Source organism: Mangifera indica, chromosome 20 (assembly GCF_011075055.1).
Source record: "Mangifera indica cultivar Alphonso chromosome 20, CATAS_Mindica_2.1, whole genome shotgun sequence".
In the NCBI taxonomy this organism is placed as follows: Eukaryota; Viridiplantae; Streptophyta; class Magnoliopsida; order Sapindales; family Anacardiaceae; genus Mangifera; species Mangifera indica.
Genome location: NC_058156.1, coordinates 11,305,774 through 11,326,616, shown reverse-complemented (window position 1 = coordinate 11,326,616; position 20,843 = coordinate 11,305,774). Strand labels below are relative to the sequence as shown.

Here is a 20,843-nt window from a genome sequence, read left to right as displayed (position 1 = left end):
ATAATTTTTATTATCAATAACAATATAACAAATAATATAAGGTGTAATCTAATTACTATTTTTATTTTAGATATTAAAATATTATCAAGATAGTCTTGATTTTATTATAATTATATTTTTATTTATTATTTTTTAAAATAAAAATAATCTTATTTTTACTTAGTATAACAAATAACATAAAAAATAATTTAAAATAATTATATATAAGACATTTAAGTAAAATAATATATTAGATAATATACTAATCAAATACAATAATTATTTATACTTATTCATTATTATCAAATTTTATCAAATATAATAATAATTTATATATAATAATTTATATATAATAATTTTAAAAATAACCTATAATTTTTTAATTTTGATAATAAAATTACCCAAACCAAATACACAGTAAAAAGCCTCAAAATTCTTGGCAGACTGACCATATAATGGCACTTTAGTCTTCTATGGCTGCGATAGTTGGGAAAATGATGGGTACTCCAGAAGCTTCCAAAACATTGACCAAGACTCACTGTTTTGACGTTCTTGGCAGACTGACCATATAATGGCACTTTAGTCTTCTATGGCTGAGCTAGTTGGGAAAATGATGGGTACTCCAGAAGCAATCCAAAACATTGACCAAGACTCACTGTTTTGACGCTTCTTCGTTGCTTCTTATCCAGAGATAGGAATCTGTGGTTCTCATTTCTCCTTTCCTGTGCACAAGGCAAACAGTGACTCATTATTTTGATTCTTATAACTCAAACTACCATTGTTACTCCTGTAATTGAAAGAAAATTTGCAAAAGATTTCTTTAAACACCCACACAGACATGGATGAGAGGTTGCAGAATTTTGCTAAGGAAGGAAACGCAGATGCATTTTTTTCAGTACTTGCAGAGGATCCTTATGTTTTGGATATTATTGATAAAGTACCATTTGTGACAACTCCCTTGCACACAGCTGCAAGGGAGGGAAAGATCCATTTCGCCAAGGAAATACTAAACTTAATGCCATCATTTGCTCGGAAGCGAGACCATCTTGGGCGTAGCCCCCTCCATTTGGCTTTGGAAGGGAAGCAGCAGCTGCAGGAAGGGCTGAATCCTTGTGATCCGGATTTGGAGTTGCAGTACCAGAAAATTGTATCATGGTTGATAAAACATGACAGTGAGCTTGTCCGTGTTAAAGCAAAGGGAATGGTTACTCCTTTGCACTATGCAGCTCAACTAGATGATGAATCCAGTTTGGATGAGTTTTTGCGTGTTTGTCCATCATCAATAGAAGATTTGACTGTTAAATCTGAAACTGCCATCCATGTCGCCATCAAAAACAAGAGTTTGAATGCCTTTAAAGTGTTGTTAGGATGGCTTCGATACTTCAACAAAGAAGAGATGCTGCACAGTAAGGACGAGGAAGGAAACAATGCATTGCATACAGCAGTATCTGCAAATCAACCTGAGGTAAGCGTCCGATTTGCCTTGTCATTTTCTTTACATAAACTTCTAATATTTCCTCATCTTCTCAATAATAAAGGTGGTGAAGCTGTTGATTGGATGTATGAAAGTGAATATAGAGAACAGTAATGGTTTGACAGCTTTGGACATGTTCAAGGAACGCCAAGCTCAAGGTTTGGTAGATGCAGCAGTTGGGGACATTCTACTTACTGCTAAAGCGAAAACTGCATCTGAACTCCATCCGCCTTTAAGAGGTTCAGAAAAAACTTTGAAATTCAAGAAGTTTTCTGATGTCTTATCGTGTTCAGATAGAATTAGGGGAAAATTTTTGTGGTTTCACCTAAGCGTAAATGAAGTTCCTCTTGAAGTCCGAAATACGCTACTTGTAGTGGCAATTTTGATCGCCACAGCCACATACCAAGCTGCACTAGCTCCCCCCGGAGGATTTTGGCAAGATGACGGCAAACTGCAGCCTGCAGCGAACAACACTGGTATCAGTAACACCACCACCTCCGCTATCAGTAACGCCAACACCACCACTGCTATCAGTAACACCACCACTACCGCTATCAGTAACACCACCACCACCATCTTTAGTACAGAGCCTTCTGAACAACACTTTGCAGGGCGTATGATTCTGGCGGGGTCTCTATACCAATTAATGTTTGTGATCTGTAATTCATTGGCTTTTTTTACGTCTGTGTGCCTAATTTCGATTCTCGTAACTGGCCTCCGATTTTCCATAATCATTCTCCTATTGATTTATTTGATGGAACTTCCGTATTATATTTCTATTCTTGAAACTTTTGGCTTCACCGGTATTGCCTCTGTGAAGATGTCTTTTGTGATTTTTATGGCTGTAGGTGCTTTGACGGCAATTTATATTCCTGCTATAAAACAAGGAATTGCCTACAAAGACCTACAAAAGATGTAAACGAGAGAAAGTGAACTTGTTTTTAGCTGCTACTTGTTTATATTTTGTTGTTACTTGTAATGTTATATCTCCTTTTAATATAATTAATGAGGTTGTTTCTTTGACCCGTGCAAATTACAATTGAGTTGTTCCAGTGATACATGAGGGGTTCAATGTACAAAATGGCCTTGGTTCAAATTTTGTTCCACAATTTTTCATAGTTAAATATAAAGTTTATCTATTTGCTCTTAAAAAAAATCCAATTTAGATAAAATTTCTCGATATCAAAAAAAAAAAAAAAATCCAAGTTTTATCTATACTCAATCACCTCTAAAGTATACACACAATTGTAAAATATATTAAATATTTAATATTTAATATATTACAATATAATAATAATGGTAAGAGAGGGAAATTTAAAAAATTAATTACTTTTTATTCCAATTCATAACTAAAATAATTAAGTAAAAGTTTTATTATGTCATTTATGTGGGTCTGAGTGTATAAAGAGGAGATCAACTGGTTTCTATCCTTTTTCTAACAGTAATCTTTTTCATTGTTTTAAAACTACACTTATGACCCAAACCCCTTTATTTTAGCTTAGGGTAGCAAGTACATCTCGCTACTGTAATAAATCTTGTTAAACTCGTAGATTAACTTGGCCCGAGATGATATTGAGACCAGTATTTAAAAAAAATTAAAAATATATAGATAAAATAATAATTATAATATAAACAAATTACAAATTTTATAAGAAACGTAAATTTTAGACTTAAAAAATAAGTGTAGTTCTTTGGATTAATCTCACATATATAAGACAATCAAAATTTAAATTTGATTAGCACATGATATTAATTATTTATTTATAGTAAATGAAACAATTGAGTAGTTATATTTTTTTTAAATTTGTAACACTTTTGTAAAAGTTCAAAATACAAAAGTGTAAGTACAAAAATATCTCATATTTAAAAAAATACACTCACTATAAATACAAATTAAACAAAGTATAAGTTCTAACTAAATCCAAGTTTTAGATTTCATATAAATGAAATTGAACATAAAAACGTAAGTCATTTATTATAAATAAATTTGCCTTATTTTAAATCATACTTCAAAATTTTAACATATTTTTTATATTAGACAATATAATATAAAAAAATTATTTTTATTAAAATAGATGGAATACTAATTAAGGATTCAACATGATACGAGTGTTATATATAAGGTTGTGTCACAAGTCTAATAATTTTTACTAGGTCGGCCCAATATGAAATCCACTACTGTGTCAACCTAAACCCAACATGACTCATAAGTCTGATAGGGCTTACCAAAGCCAACTTAGCGTAGCACTACTCACTATTATATCTAATTATATTTCTATATCTTTTGTCAAAATTTAAAGGTCAAATGACTTATTCCTACCTAAGATTTAATTCATTAATAAATTTTCAAACATTAATTTTAAAAAATTTAAATACTTACCCTTGTTTTCCTGTTACTATTAGCTTTTATAATCTTTATTACTCGGTATTTTCATTTTTATTTAATTTCTTGCCAAGAGAAAAAAATTGTGCTTTCGTATTAAAAAATAATAATAATAAGAGTCCCCTTTTTCAATTCCATATATCCTTATCTTGCTCCAAACCTACCCAAACGAAAGGACCCTGCATCCTAAGCTTCTCCCCATTGACAAGAAACCAGCTCTGTATAAATAAAGAAAGCACAACTGCTACTGCTCATCATTTCCTTTTCCATTCAGCCCAAAACTCCTTTATCTTTTTACTTCGTAACGAACAGAGAAGGTCGCCAACACGGCATGTTTAGGAACCTGCGGGGTGTTACCGTCGCATGGAACCCTAGACGATGTTAAACAAGCTCGATGCCCCACACCACACATTCCCTCCCCCCCGGGATTTCCGGGATTTCTACCAAGGTGTTGACGAAACCAAGCAATAACTCTAAGGGTGGAAGTCGTGTAAGAAGCCGTGTGGGAGTCCGTGTACAGAAGGTTACTATTACGACTAATAGTCGGTTCGTTGTAGTTATAGTTAAAGATGCAGGTACAGAGGAATAATAAGGGAACCCAAAAGCTTATTTCACAAGATTTGGTTTCGGTTTCAAATTATAAGTCGATAACTTGGAAGGTGGTGGAGGGGCGGCCCAGGGAGAATTATTCTGGGTTTTTCTACGACGGGGATATTGAGTGTCCTGGATAATATTTTAATGGAGCAAGGTTGGCCTCAAACAGGAAGGGATGGGATCCTAGATGATGATCTTAATGAAGGGAAGGCTGGTCTTATGAGTTTGTTTTTACGATAAAATTATATCATAAATAATGTGTCTAATTTTATATATGAATAAAAATATATAATTATATAATTATATATTATTTTATTTTTAATTTAAAATAATTCAATCATATGAAAATAAAACAATGAGTTATTGTTTATGCATGTGCCATTCTTATTTTTATTATAATAAATGTTTTTGTTATTACACTTATTTAATGAAAAAGTAAATCGGCAATTTATAATTAAATAAAAAGAAGTCATTAATATAATTGGATGGTGGGTGGCTATTTAAATTTTTTAAAGTTAATAGGTGAGAACTGCAATGAAGCAAACCTTAGATGGGAAAAAGTCCTTTGGCCAAATTCAAATGTTAGTTAAAAAAGATAGAAATGTTTCATTAATGAAAGTTACTTACTTGTGAACAAATTGCTTCTCTGTTTTAGTTCCAGATTTTTCTTCTTAAGATATCTTCCACTATCTCTCTACCAATTGTCACCAGAGACCAATGGCTCTGAACCCAAATGCGATGAAGCAGGGCAGTTCTGGTGAGAATCTGTTAAAGAGCTGAATAGGCAAGAGTTTGTGGAAAGCACTTGGTATATGATTATTGTAAGAACTACTGAAATAGATAAATGGACAGTAATGAAACACTCAAGGGAAGTTATGAAATATGGACAATTATGAAGATGAAATTTGGATGGGCAGTTTTGCAGCACTTAAGGGCATGCAGTTATGAAATTAGTAAGCATAAAAGAGAGATTTTGGAATGAGTCAGGGGAGGAAATTTTGAGTTTATGCGGCTTAGCTGTGGGCAGCTTTAGGGTTGATTAAAGAGGTTTCTAGCATCTTGAATTATTGGAATTGAGAGGACCCGATTTATCGAATCACTGGTTTATCCTTTGTAAATACTCATTTATCAGTAAAATCATTTATGTTTGTTTATTTGTTGTCTTGTTAGCTTTTTTCTTTTTCGTTTTTTTTTGGGTAAAAATTGGTTGGGTTACTAGCAAAATGTTTCTTACTTCTGCTTATCAAATATCATACTAAATTTAAAATGTTTATATTCTTTTCCAGGTTCTGCTCCCTCTCCCTTAAATTTTACTTTCTAGATATGTTTCTATGCATATTATTCTATATGCCAATTCTACTTCTGTTTTTAACATATAAATAACTTAGGATAGGGTTTAAGCATCGTCTAACCCTATTGTCGTCATTTTTATCAACATTCAAGGAATGCAAAAATTCAGAATAATTTCAAATTTTGCTTACAACTTGAAAGTGTAGGATAGCTCAGGATTTTGCAATGCTATGTGTAACTAATTTTTAGTATTCAACTGAATATTGAAATGATATGTCATCACATAATTAAGTTTTATTTTATTTTAATTCAAAATCATTTAATTATATTTTGACACAATAGTTGAATACACTTACACAGGAGGGATTTTTGTGGCAAAACATACAACTTCAACTTTGTTTTCATTCTACTTTGATGTTATCAAGATATCACATTGTTTTATTCGGAGACTTACAAAGCCGGCATCATTTTCCTTGTTGCCTAAAGAACTACCTTGGTGGCCAGCTTGTGGCCATTTTCACAGTGATCGGCCACTGCACAGATGTACCAAAATCTGCTAACCTCTGATAAAACCAGCGAGTCATGGCCGCTATTGAACAATCTTGTGTACTGGTGCTTTATGCATTTTTTGTATGCTGCTGAGTTCACTTGCATTACATTGTGTGCATTGTTCTTGTAGTTGAAAACTGTCACAATAAGAATGATAATTAGTTTACTTTTCTGCATTTAGCGAAGAAAATGAAAGTGAAACATTTATGTGCATAACTAATGAATGGAAAACTTCTTGATAACATTAATTATAATTTGTTTTAATAAAGTTTGAATGATTGAATAATTTAACGATCGTTTAAGAATGACTTAACGTAATCAATAATGATAAACCCAATACATTTCACAGATTATGATTTAAGCAAACAATATTAATATAATTTTTGAAATTTTTTGGACTTTTGTTGATATTAAATAACCTATTATATATTGATTATATCTCTTATCTGATTGCATCAAGTTTGTTTATTGAAAGTCATTACTCTAATGTGAGATTTGCTACTTATATTGACACTACGAAACTATTATTAATATTTAATTATTAATATATTTTTATTAATTTAAAAAATTTGCCACTTCTAACTCCTAAAAATATCAAAACTTTAATCAACTTTAAATTAATGCATTTTTTTCAACTCTTTGAAAGTATAATTATTATTTATAAAATATTAAGGCACATATTAAAATTTTAAAAATACCCCAAAGTTTTTGAATTTACAAAACCCCTAAAAATTCATTTAACACTTCTAAAATTTTTAATAATTGTGATTCGTCCTCAATTTGAAAAGAGAAATTAGAAACAATAAGGGAAAAAGGTTAAATTAAAAAAATAAAGAAAATAAAATAAAATATAGAAAAATCTATATAAATGACCATTTTACTTTTTCAATAAATATAGTTTACTAAATATGACTTTTTTAAAATTAAATGGTAAGAATTTATTATTTTAGTGGACTTTGGGTGGGAAATAGTTTGTCGCCCATTTTTTTATGAGTAATACTATGTGTACCCACTTTTGGTACATAAATGTATACACACTCATATGTGTCATCATATGATTGGTTATTATTTTATTCTTAATTCAAAATCATTCAATCACATGATGACACATATAAATGTGTATATATTTGTGTACCCAAAGTGGGTACACATAGTTTTATTGTTTTTTTATCATTTTGTGGTAGGCCGATCAGAGGGAGAATTAACGTCTACCAAATTCTCTATAAAAATGAAAAATGCATTCCTTATTTTCCTGTATACTAAAAAAATTGCAGTATTGTTCACTACCGTAATCTGAAGAAAAATTGTAGAATGGCCACCTACAGCATGGAAGATGAGAGGTTGCAGAGGCTACAGAATTTTGCCAAGGAAGGAAATGTGGATGCATTATTTTCAATACTTGCGGAGAATCCATATATTTTAGAGGATGTTGATAAAATACCATTTGTGACAACGCCCTTGCACACAGCTGCAAGCCAAGGGAAGATCCATTTCGCCTAGGAAATACTAAACTTAATGCCATCATTTGCTTGGAAGCGAGACCATCTTGGGCGTTGCCTCCTCCAGTTGGCTTTGGAAGGAAACCAGCAGCTGCAGGAAGGGCTCAGTCCTCTTGACTCAAATTTGGAGGGGAAGTACCAGGAACTTGTTTCATGGTGGAGAAAACATGACAGTGAGCTTTTTGAACAATCTGCAGCCTGCTGCCTGTAGCCAACAACGCGGGCATCGGTAACTCCACCACCACCACCTTCTCTAATACAGAGCCTTTTGAACACCTGGAATAAGAAATGATTTTGCAGTCTTTAAGCCAATTATTATTTTTGACATTTAATTCATTGGCTTTTTTTACGTCTTTGTGCTTAAATTCGATTCTCGTAACTGGCCTCCCATTTTACAGAATCATTATCACATTGATATTTTTTATGGTTTTTTCGTATTATTTTTCTATTCTTGAAACTTTCTACCTCACCGAAAGTAACTTTGTAAGGTCTTTGTTTCTCTTTTTTCTGGGTGTAAGTACTTTTGCAGCATATTGTACTCCATTTTTGTTAAACAAAGGCCCTACAAAGACCTTACAACCTAGGATGTAAACTTAGGAACCTAAGTCGAAAAGTGGACTTATTTTTGCTGCTTATTTATATTTTCTTATTAGAGTCCGCAACATTGTTTGTAATGTTTTGTTAATATGTTTATTGAAGTTGTTTCTTTCACTCATTATAAATTAGAATGAAATTGTTAATGAGTAGTTTAAAAGACAAAGAACGAGATTGACATATAAGATAATATAAATTTAAATCTCTTTCAATAATCTTTTAAGATTAAATGTAGAGTTTTTTATTTGATATGGTTGGTTCAAATTTGAAAGTGTCACCTCATTTTGATGAGATTTTTTGTTACTAAAAAAAAAATTACAATATGATTTTAACATAATCACTTCTGAATTATACACATAATAATATGATATTTTAAAGTTTTACTGTGTCATTTATCCGGATCTTAGTGTATAAAAGGGACACTTTTACTTCTTCTGCCAAAATTCAAATATTAGTTAAAAATGACAGAAATGTTTCATTAATGAAAATCGCTGACTTACGAACAAATTGCTTCTCTTATTTTGTTCCAGATTTTTCTTCTTAAGATATCTTTAACTTCCTCTGTACCAATTGTCACCAGAAACCAATGGCTCTGAGCCCAAGTGCGATGTAGCAGGGCAGTTCTGGTGAGAAAAAGCCACTTCTGAGAGAGCTGAATGGACGAGTTTGTAGAAAGCACTTGGTATATGATTATTTGTAAGGATGCAGCTTATTATCCAATTATCTTAAAACATGTCAGTTTGAACCTTGCAAAACTGAAGGTAACAAAGACTGTAAAAGTTAGTAAAACTAATAAAGTATTAGAACTTTTAAGATAAAGGTCTGGATTTCAGTCTCTGTTATACTTATGAAATCTTGAGTTATCTGGTACAATGGTTATGAGACTGGTTACTATACCCTGATTTTACCTATCCAATAAATACAAGCGAGATCCCAGTTATAAAAAAAAAAAATGAAGGTAATGATACTAAAGATTGATACATTGTTAAGACTTACAAAATTTTTTCCTTCAATAATGATACATTATTCAATTTTCATTGCATAAGGTTAATTTTGGAAATGCATTGATCATGAAGAACTCAATACACCCAAAGCTGGTTGAGCTTATTCAATTGACATGTGCTTTCATATTAGATAGAGGAGAAAAAATGGTTTAGAAAGTTTTATCTGCCCAAAGGTGACAATTCTTTTAAAAACCATATGTTCTGAAGATCCTCGTAAGATTGTAACATTGTGTCTAGAGTTTTAATAGCATGTTATTTTTTGTACTCAAAGGTGGTTGAATTATGATGTACTAGAAATCCTTATAAGGTGTGGTTTATACAGTTTAAAACTATCTTAATTATTGTTCAATATGATTTTATTGTAATATTTAATTAAAATTGTTAGAGATAATTTGGTGTTATATCTCATGAAATTTTAATTTTGAAAATATTATTTAGTCTCATTCTAAATGGTATTTTTGTTAATAAATTCTTATGCTTTTTTTACGTCTTGGTGCTTAATCGCGACTCCCGCGGTTGGGCTCCCATATTGCATAGTCATTATGTCAATGATATCTTGGATGGTAGCTTCGTATTTTATTTCTGTTATTGAAACATTTCACTCCACCGAAAGTGCATTTGTAAGGACTACGTTTCTCATTTATCTGTCTGTGGGTGCTTTTGTATGTAAACTTTGGAGCCTACGTAGAAAGTGAATTTTTTTTAGCTGCCACTTGTTTATATTTTGTTGTTGGAGTCGGCAACATTGTTTGTTATGTTATACCTGCTTTTAGTAGATTTAATGAAGTGCTATATTGATTGTATTGCATATTATTCTATATGACAATTCTACTTCTGCTTTTAACATATAAATGGTTTAGAATTTAGGGTATAAGGATTGTCTGACTCCGCTGTTCTCATTTTAATCAACATTCAGTAAGTTAAAAAATTCAGAATAACTTCAATTTTGCTTACAACATACATTGTAGGAATGTTCAGGATTTTGTCTCTAGTTCCTCCACAGAGGAGGAGTTTTTTTTAAAGAGAAAGATGGAACTTCAACTTTCTTATTATTATTCTACTTTGATGTTATCTAGATATCACATTGTTTTATTCTTATAATGCTGGCACCATTTTCATTTTTGCCTAAAGAACTACCTTGATGACCAGCTTCTGGCCATTTTCACAGTGATCGGCCACTGCACAGATGTGCCAAAATTTGCCGATCTCTGATAAAGCCGGGGAGTCATGACTGCAGTTGAACAATCTTGTATATGGGTGCTTTATGCTTTTTCTGTATGCTGTTCAGTTCACTTGCAGTACATTGTGTGCGTCGTTCTTGTAGTTGAATACTGTCACAGTAAGAATCATAATTAGTTTACTGTTCTGCATTTTGCAAAGAAAATGAACGTGAAACATTCATGTGCATAACTAATGGATGGAGAAATTCTTGATGACAATAATTATAATTAAGATAGAGTAGTTGAATAGTTCAATCAAAATTTATATATGATTTAATGTAATCAACAATGATAGACCTTCATAGATTATGATTTGAATAAACCACATTAATATATCTTTGAGGTGTGTTGACTTTGGTGATGATACTTCCTATTCGAATACATCAAGCTTGTTTATTTAAAATCATCACTTTAATGTGGGATTTGCCACTTTTATTTAAATTACGAAACTTGATTTGTTTAAATTGATATCAAATGATCAATTTAATTTAAATTAATACTTGATTTAAATATCAAATGATCAATATATTCTTATTAATTTAAAAAATTTATCTTTTTTTTCCTTAGAAATATCAAAATTTTAATGAAATTTAAATTATTGTTTTTTATTCTATTTTTTGAGAGTGTAATTATCATTTATAAAATATTAAGGGTTATATTAAAAATTTCAAAATTTCAAGCTTTTGAATTTACAAAACACTTTAAAATTCATTTAACTCCTTTAAAATTTTGAAAAATTGTGATTTTGCCCTCAATTTGAAAAGAAAAATTAGAAACAATAAGGGAAAAAGGTAAAATAAAAATAAGGGAAAAAATAAAAATAGAAAAATTTTGGTAAATGTCTTTTGTAACCTTTTCAATTAACATAATTCACTATTAGGAGTATGAAGTGCAATGGTAAGAATTTGTTACTTTAGCACACCTTGGGGGGGGAATAGTCTGCCGGCCATTTTTTTATCATTTTGAGGTAGACTGATCTGAGGGAGAAGTACTGCCTACCAAATTCTCTATAAAAATGAAAAATGCATTCCTTACTCTCCTGTATACTGAAAAAATTGAAGTATTGTTCACTACCATAATCTGAAGAAAAATTGTAGAATGGCCACCTACAGCAGCTGGCTACCTCCATTTGGCTTTGGAAGGGAAGCAGCAGCTGCAGGAAGGGCTCAGTCTTCTTGACTCAAATTTGGAGGGGAAGTACCAGGAACTTGTAGCATGGTTGATAAAACATGCAGTGAGCTTGTCCGTGTTAACGCAAGGGGGATGGTTCGGTTCAACTAGACAATGGATCCGTTTGGCCGGGTTTTTGTATGTTTGTCCATCATCAATAGAAGATTTGACTGTTAAATCTGAAACTGCTGTCCAAATCACCCTCAAAAACAGGAGTTTCAAAGCTTTAAAAGAGTCTCGTTGTATTTTTATTATTTTATTTTATTGATAAGTATTAAAAAATTTTACCTTTATTTTAGATATTAAAATATTATCAAGATAATTTTAATTTTATTATAATTATATTTTAATTTATTAATTTTTTAAGATAAAAATAATCTCATTTTTAATTAATATAATAAGTAACGTAAAAAATAATTTAGAATAATTATACATAAAATATTTATGTAAAATAATATACTAGATAATTTACTAATCAAACATAATAATTATTTATACTTATTCATTATTATCAAATTTTATCAAATACAATAATAATTTATATAGAATAATTTAAAAAAAATCTATAATTTTTTCATTTTGATAATAAAATTACCCAAACCAAATACACAGTAGAAAGCCTCAAAATTCTTGGCAGACTGACCATATGATGGCACTTTAGTCTTCTATGGCTGCGATATTTGGGAAAATGATGGGTACTCCAGAAGCTATCCAAAACATTGATCAAGACTCACTGTTTTGACGCTTCTTCGTTGCGTCTTATCCAAAGATAAGAATCTGTGGTGATCATTTCTCCTTTCCTGCGCACAAGGCAAACAGTTACTCATTATTTTGATTCTTATAACTCAAACTACCATTGTTAATCCTGTAATTGAAAGAAAATTTGCAAAAGATTTCTTTAAACACCCACACAGACATGGATGATAGGTTGCAGAATGCTGCCATGGAAGGAAATGTGGATGCATTATATTCAGTACTTGCAGAGGATCCTTACGTTTTAGAGAGTATTGATCTAGTACCATTTGTGACTACTCCCTTGCATACAGCTGCAAGGGAGGGAAAGATCCATTTCGCCTAGGAGATACTAAACTTAAAGCCTTCATTTGCTTGGAAGCGAGACCATCTTGGGCGTAGCCCCCTCCACTTGGCTTTGGAGGGAAAGCACCTGCAGGAAGGGCTTAGTCCCCTTGATTTGGATTAGAAGGAGAAGTACCAGGAACTTGTAACATGGTTGATAAAACATGACAGTGAGCTTGTCCGTGTTAAAGAAAAGGGGATGGTTACTCCTCTGCACCATGCAGCTCAACTAGACGATGAATCCAGTGTGGCTGACTTTTTGTATGTTTGTCCATTATCAATCGAAGAGTTGACTGTTGAATCTGAAACTGTTGTACATGGGGCTGTAAAAAAGGGGAGTTTGAAAGCCTTTAAAGTCTTGTTAGGATGGCTTCGACGCTTCAACAAAGAGGAGATCCTGAAGTGGAAGGACGAGGAAGGAAACAATCCATTGCATACTGCAGTGTCTGCAGATCAACCTGAGGTAAGCATCCGATTTGCCTTGTCATTTTCTTTATATAAGCTTCTAATTTTTCATTTTATCCTCAATTATGAAGATGGTGAAGCTGTTGATTGGATATCTGAAAGTGAATATAAACAACAGTAAAGGTTTGACAGCTTTGGACATCTTCTACTTTCGCCGATGTCAAGGTTTGGTAGATGCAGCAGTTGGGGACATTCTACTTGCTGCTAATGCTAAAACTGCTTGTCAACTCCATCGTCCGTCTTTAAGAGATGCAAAAAGAACTTTATTAGTCGAGTACTTTTCTGGTGGCTTAATGTTTTCAGAAAAAATTCTGAAAAGATTCTCGCTGGGTTACCGAAGAGTTGATGAAGTTCCTCTTGAAGTCCGGAATGTACTACTTGTGGTGGCTATATTGATAGCCACAGCCACCTATCAAGCAGCACTAACCCCCCCTTCAGATTCTCGCTGGGTTACCGAAGAGTTGATGAAGTTCCTCTTGAAGTCCGGAATGTACTACTTGTGGTGGCTATATTGATAGCCACAGCCACCTATCAAGCAGCACTAACCCCCCCCCCCCCTCCCCCCGGCGGATATTGGCAAGATAACGGCGATCCGGAGCTGCAGCCAACAATACTGGTATCAGCAACACCACCGCCGCCGCTATCAGTAACACCACCAGCACCATCTTTAATACAAAACCTTCTGAACAACATGATGCAGGGACGATGATTCTGCAGTCTTCAAGACAATTATCATTTTTGACATTTAATTCTTTGGCCTTTTTTACGTCTGTGTGCTTTATTTCCACTCTTGTAGTTGGCCTCCCATTTTACAGAATCATTATCGCAATGACATCTTGGATGGAATTTTCTTATTATTCTTCTATTCTTGAAACTATAGGCTACAGCGGAAGTTTCTTTCCAGGCTTCTTTATCTTTTTTCTGGTTGTAAGTTTTCTTGCAACATATTGTATCCCAGTTTTCTTAGCTCACCAACATTGGAAGCTCACACGGCATGGCCTCCGGAAGAACCTACGCTTGGGAAGCTTTGAGCAACCTAAGTTATGAAATCAGCTGTAAATAGTAATAGTGAATTTATATATTGCTTCTGCCACTTGTTTATGTTTTGTAATTGCTTGTAATGTTACAACAACTCTCTGGATGTATTTAATGGACTCGTCTCTTTCACCATTCAAATGGGATCTCAACTCCCAACTATGCGCATAAATATTTCAAGTTTTTAGATATTTGACATGTTACAGTTTGCAAATTGGCAGGAAGCGAGTGGAGATTACGCTGGCTTTTTGGCGCGTGCAGAGTAGCAAAATTTGTCAGTGCAGCAACCGATGGAATCTACGATTTCAAATTTTAGATACGATAATTGCCACCGTGCCAGTAACAGTACCTCCTTGCCGATTATTGAAAATATTCTATTACACCGTTAATAGAAAAATTAATATTTAAATATATATAATTTTATTATTATTAAAATAATAACTCAGATATTATTCACATGATTAATCTACCGTACCAATATCTAATAACTCAACCTTAAAATATCACCGCTGTATATAACTAACGGTAAATTGAGTCCATGTTAACTTTAAATAACGATTGAATGAGATTAACAAACTAAAGTTTAAACTTAAGTAGAAAAAAATTAATTTAATTTTAAATTTGATCTAAATCAATTCAAACTTAAATATTTAGATTAATTTAAAGTTAACTCATATTATAAAAATGTAATTAATTTTTCACTCAAACTTGGCTCATTCAATTGCAATTTAAAATTGAGATCGAATAGTTTAAATCAAATCTAACCCTATATAAAACAACCACATTACTACATGTCAAATAATCTAATAGTCAACATATCGTTAACTATATATAATTACAATTAGATTTAACTAGATTTGATTTGAACCGAATCAAAATAACACCCAATCAGAAAGATCAATTAGCTAAAACTTTATTTGGCAAAGTGCAACAACATTTTTGTTTGGAGGGCAACAATTCTAGAGAAGTTGTTTCTAGTTGGTATTACAACATGATTTATGTACGCTCATCGTGCTCGTGCACTGGCCACTTAGCAATGTTACTTGCAACTTGTTTTGAGATATGTCATTATTTGATTAAAATTTTATTTTTAATTCAAAATTATTCACAATCATCGTTTAATTGAGTTTAATTATGAATCGATTCTATCTAATAATTAGTATAAGTTTGAACATTTATTTGAATCATACTGATCATCAAATTCTAATCAAACTGATTTAACTTATTGGTATAAGAATATAAAGCATGGATTATGCTTAGGCATGGTGGAAAATAATACAATAATGTTAAAAAATAGGTTAATTGTAAATTATCATATTTATCCATAATTCTAACTATAATATTACATAATTCACTTTAATATTTGTCATATCAAAAAAATCCATCAGATAAGTAATATTGCAGTTTTCCTTGAAGAAAAATATTATAAGAAATATTATTTATATCTAGTTTTGAATATTTAAATGATATATGATCATATGATTTGATAATTTTGAATTAAAAATAAAATAATATCTAAATTTCATGATGATAGATTATATGAATACTCAATTAAACAGTTAAAACTATGTGTAATGTGTATAATTTAAGTAGACTGAGTTGAAGTTCCACTGTAATTTATAATGGTAACCAAATCAGACTAGCCAATTAAATTGATTAGACTGTCATCCGCAAACAAAAATAGTTGTGGTTCACTTGAAAACTATTTTTTGAGTTAAACCTCCGTAAATTAATTTGAATCAAATTAAATTAAGTGGTTGGAATGGTTATACCTAACAAAAATAAGAGGGGGGGGGGGGGGTATTCAATTTTTTTAAATTTAATTTTTAAGACTTAAGTCCAAATTTTATCTATCATTTTATTAATACATTACATTATTTTGATATTAAAATAATTTAGAAAATAAATTTAATAATAAATTATTTAAAATATTATTTTTAATAATTAAACAATCTGATGACCAATCAAATATTAAAAATCAATTTTGTGCCCCATCTTTTCTCAAATGAAAAGGTGACTTTCTAATAAGAATAAAAATAAGGATAGTAACGAAGATGATTAAAATTTTTGTCATTGGAGATAAAAATGAAAATATTTTTGATATATAATAAATATTATAAATATATTATAACATATAATAAATATTTTAATATTTTTTTAATGGAAATGAGGAGGGAAGGAGAGAAATTTTTTCCTAGGGGGAAGGGGATGGAGAATTCTTGTTATCCCTATGTTGAGGCTGCCATCTCTAATTCCATTGTGTTAAGTTGTTGGATGGTCTACTTTCATGCTTATTTTTGGAGCTCCTTCATTTACTGCCTTGAAAAAAAGGAGATGATTTTTAAATTTCTCTCTGTCTTGTCACTTTTAGACTTGAACTGTTTGACTATTTTTTAATTGTTATAAACCGACAAAAGAAAGTTCTTAGGAAATTTCGTGAGGCTACCATGAAACAAAATTGATTTTCCCTTTTTTTAAAAACGCGTCATTAACAGCTTCCTTATTGCAGTAAAGTCTTAAGGATCAAGATACAAGTTTTATGTTTTTTTCTCTGAAATTATTGGCATGGAAACCCCACCACCATATTTTCAGGACCTCACGTTCACAATTTCCGCTCTCGATTGCCACTCCACTTTATCGTACCTCTTTTCTTATCAAACTAATACAGTTTGAATCAAACTTTTAACTTAATTAGAGGAATTACATATAAGGATTATTATTTATTATGTGTGATTTTAAGATTTAAAATTTAGAGTTCGTGTGAGCCTAGGAAAAATTGCTTGCAAAATTGAAGGTAATGATACTGAAGAATGATTCGTTCACAAGCATCTATCATCTAGGGTTTTACTAATCTTGACAGTATGAGTTGAGAGCCTCAAAATTCCTGGATGATGGACCATATAATTGGACGTTAGTCTTCTATGGCTATGATATTTGGGAAAATGAGAAAGGAATACTCCAGAAGCTGTCCAAAACATTGACCAAGACTCACTGTTTCGGTGCTTCTTCGTTGCTTCCTATCCAAAAAGAGGAATCTAAGTGCTCATTTCTCCTGTCCTGTGCACAAGGCAAACAGTGACTCCTAATTTTCATTCTTATAACCAAAACTACCATTGTTACTCCTGTAGTTGAAAGAAAATTTGTAAAAGATTTCTTTAAACACCCACACAGACATGGATGAGAGGTTGCAGAATGCTGCCATGGAAGGAAATGTGGATGCATTATATTCAGTACTTGCAGAGGATCCTTATGTTTTAGAGCGTATTGATAAAGTACCATTTGTGACTACTCCCTTGCATACAGCTGCAAGGGAGGGAATGACCTATTTTGCCAAGGAAATACTAAACTTAAGGCCTTCATTTGCTTGGAAGCGAGATCATATTGGGCGTAGCCCTCTACATTTGGCTTTGGAGGGGAAGCACTTGCAGGAACGGCTTAGTCCTCATGATTTGAATTTGGAGGGGAAGTACCAGGAAGTTGTTACGTGGTTGATAAAACATGACAGTGGGCTTGTCCATGTTAAAGCAAGGGGGATGGTTACTCCTTTGCATTATGCAGCTCAACTAGACGATGAATCCAATTTGACAGACTTTTTGTATGTTTGTCCATTATCAGTCGAAGATTTGACTGTTAGATCTGAAACTGCTGTCCATCTCGCCCTCATAAACGGAAGTTTGAAAGCCTTTAAAGTCCTGTTAGGATGGCTCCAATACGTCAACAAAGAGGAGATCCTGAACTGGGAGGATGAAGAAGGAAACAATGCATTGCATACAGCAGTTTCTGCAAATCAACCAGAGGTAAGCATCCCAGATGTTTTTTACTGCTAGCTCAGTTTGCCTTGCAATTTTCTTTGCATAAGCTTCTAATATTTCATTATCTGGTCAATAATAAAGGCGGTGAAACTGTTGATTGGATGTATGAAAGTGAATAAAAAGAACGGTAAAGGTTTAACAGCTTTGGACATCTTCAATGATCGCCAAGGTCAAGATTTGGTAGATGCAGCAGTTGGGGACATTCTACTTGCTGCTAAAGCTAAAAGTGCATCTCAACTCCATTGTCCGTCTTTAAGAGGTTCAGAAGAAGCTTCACTATTTGAGAACTCTTCCAGGGGCTTATCATTTTCTGCAAGAATTCTGAAAAGCTTTGGTCTGGGTTACCGAAGCGTTGATAAAGTTCCACTTGAAGTCCGAAATGTTCTACTTGTGGTGGCTATATTGATAGCCACAGCCACCTATCAAGCTGCATTAAGCCCTCGTGGAGGATTTTGGCAAGAGGACAGCAATCTGCAGCCTCCAGCCACCATCAGCGCTATCAGTAACACGACGGCCAGTACCATCTATAATACAAAGCCTTTTGATCACCTTGCAGGGAACATGATTCTGGGGTCTTTAGGCCAATTATTATTTTTGACATTTAATTCTTCAGCCTTTTTTACGTCTTTGTGCTTAATTGCCACCCTCGTGACTGGGCTCCCATTTTACAGAATCATTATCCCATTGATATCTTTGATGGTATTTTCGTATTATGTTTCTATTCTTGAAACTTTTGACTACAACGAAAGGACCTCTGTAGGGCCTTTGCTTCTCATTTTTCTGCTTGTAAGTTTTCTTGCAGCATATTATATTCCAGTATTTTTAAATTACCAACAACTGAAGCTCACATGGCATGGCCGCCGGAGGAACCTATGTCTGGGAAGCTTTGAACAACCCAAGATGTGAATTCAGCTAGTGAATTTATTTTTCTGTGTCACTTGTTTATGTTTTGTTTTTGGAGTAAGCATTGTTTGAAATGTTACATCTGCTCTGAAAAAACCTAATAAAGGTGTTTCTTTCACTTTTGCAAATGATAATATAGGGCTGTCAAAGTCGCCAACCCCAGCTTGCTTTGGCCCTGCAATTTTGAAAAAGCTTGTCAGGCCTACAAGCTTGGTAGGCTGTGTTAGGCTTGCAAGCTTAACGGGTAAAACCTGTGGGTGGGTTTTTTAAAAATATTAATAAATTATATTTTTAAAAATTAATTAAATATTAATAAATATTATAAATTATAATTGAATAGGTTGACCCATAAAAAGACGGCCTACAAATGTATTTTATAATATTATAAAAAATATTATCATATCAATTCTTTTCCAAAGCACATAATTATGATTGGGATCTGGTTTTTTTATTTTACCTAAATTAGAGTGTGGTTCATCGAATTGAACGTGACAAAATGGAAGTGGACATATCAACAAACCAATGAAATGATCTTCAAAAATATATGAATTCTTTTTTTGATTCTAAAATACAAGACATCTTAGATATCTTTACAAAAGACTATCAAATCTCAACCATTGATTGATTAAACTAGAAACAACAAATTGTAACAAAACTCACCACCGGATTAAAGAGAATAGAAACCAAAACACTAAGAACGCCATGAAGAAGATTATGGAAGATAACAGAGAGTTTGTCAAGTGCATACAACAACCTTTACAATATTGGTTGGATGCGTGAAGGAGTGAAACTGAGATTAGAATTAATCCCTGAAAAAAACAAGTATATGATTGTTAAGTGATATGCTCTTGTTTCTCTTGTTTCTTGTTAATGTGGTCAAGTTAAATGAAGATAGTTTTAAGTTCCTCAAGTTTCATTTAGAATTGACAATTTGATCTATTAAACTAGATCTGTGGCCCATCATTCCTAGTTTTTCAATAGGAATGAGGATGATACAAGGATAAAAATGACTAAAATTTCTGTAATTAAGAACTATAATAGAAATATTTTTGACTCATCCTCTCTTCAATTTGTCTCTTATTCTACATATCTTTTGAATTATTATAAATATATGTTAACACATAATAAAATTTTAATTTTTTTTAGTGGAGATAAAGAAGGAGAAGGAGAGAGAATTTTTTTCTTAGGGGGAAGGGGATGGAGATTCCTTATTATCTCTATGTTGAGGATGCCATCTCTAATTCCATTGTGTTAAGTTGCTGGATGGTCTACTTTCATGCTTATTTTAGAGCTCTTTCATTTTACTGCCTTGAAGAACAAGGAGATGACTTTCAAATTTCTCTCTGTCTTGTCACTTTTAGACTTGAACTGTTTTGGATTGTTTGACTATTATTTAATTGTTATGAACCGACAAAAGGATCAAGATACAACTTCCTTATTGCAATGAAGTCTTAAGGATCAAGATACAAGTTTTATGTTTTTTTCTCTTAAATTATTGGCATGGAGGCCCCACCACCGTATTTTCATGACCTCACGTTCACAATTTCCACTCCACCTTATCATAACTCCTTTTTTATCCAACCAAACCAATTTATTTTGAACCAAACCTTTAATTTCATTAGAGGTAATATCTATAAGGGATATTTTTTATTAGGTGTGATTTTAAGATTTAGGATTTATAGTACAAAGTGGTATCACGCATAAGGGATAGTTATTTCGCGTGAGCCTAGGCAAAATTGCCTGCAAAATTGAAGGGAATGATACTGAAGAATGATTCGTTCACAAATCTTGACAG

The 20,843-nt window shown here is 32.3% G+C and overlaps 3 protein-coding genes across 3 annotated transcripts; all 3 read left to right on the top strand.

The window, feature by feature from the left end:
* The first annotated feature begins 602 nt into the window (after positions 1 to 602).
* On the top strand, positions 603 to 2,471 carry LOC123204834 (ankyrin repeat-containing protein BDA1-like). Its single transcript, XM_044621637.1, has 2 exons — positions 603 to 1,444; positions 1,518 to 2,471. The coding sequence occupies exons 1-2, from the start codon at positions 818 to 820 to the stop codon at positions 2,370 to 2,372; spliced, it is 1,482 nt and encodes a 493-aa protein (XP_044477572.1). The 5' UTR covers positions 603 to 817; the 3' UTR covers positions 2,373 to 2,471.
* A 10,201-nt stretch (positions 2,472 to 12,672) lies between these two features.
* On the top strand, positions 12,673 to 13,813 carry LOC123204358 (ankyrin repeat-containing protein BDA1-like). The gene is made up of 3 exons (XM_044620962.1): positions 12,673 to 12,771; positions 12,958 to 13,296; positions 13,370 to 13,813. Exons 1-3 carry the CDS (start codon positions 12,673 to 12,675, stop codon positions 13,811 to 13,813), a joined length of 882 nt encoding a protein of 293 aa, XP_044476897.1.
* A 3,655-nt stretch (positions 13,814 to 17,468) lies between these two features.
* On the top strand, positions 17,469 to 19,082 carry LOC123203885 (ankyrin repeat-containing protein BDA1-like). The gene has a single exon (XM_044620355.1). The coding sequence runs from the start codon at positions 17,507 to 17,509 to the stop codon at positions 18,158 to 18,160; it is 654 nt and encodes a 217-aa protein (XP_044476290.1). The 5' UTR covers positions 17,469 to 17,506; the 3' UTR covers positions 18,161 to 19,082.
* Positions 19,083 to 20,843: the final 1,761 nt, after the last annotated feature.

What these genes read in the sequence shown, in the direction of transcription:
- LOC123204834 (XM_044621637.1), top strand. Translation starts at nt 818, where the DNA reads ATGGATGAGAGGTTGCAGAATTTTGCTAAGGAAGGAAACGCAGATGCA. An exon ending in TATCTGCAAATCAACCTGAG is followed by an intron (nt 1,445 to 1,517) that starts GTAAGCGTCCGA and finishes TCAATAATAAAG; the next exon opens with GTGGTGAAGCTGTTGATTGG.
- LOC123204358 (XM_044620962.1), top strand. Translation starts at nt 12,673, where the DNA reads ATGGATGATAGGTTGCAGAATGCTGCCATGGAAGGAAATGTGGATGCA. An exon ending in TTTTAGAGAGTATTGATCTA is followed by an intron (nt 12,772 to 12,957) that starts GTACCATTTGTG and finishes GATTTGGATTAG; the next exon opens with AAGGAGAAGTACCAGGAACT. An exon ending in TGTCTGCAGATCAACCTGAG is followed by an intron (nt 13,297 to 13,369) that starts GTAAGCATCCGA and finishes TCAATTATGAAG; the next exon opens with ATGGTGAAGCTGTTGATTGG.
- LOC123203885 (XM_044620355.1), top strand. Translation starts at nt 17,507, where the DNA reads ATGGATGAGAGGTTGCAGAATGCTGCCATGGAAGGAAATGTGGATGCA.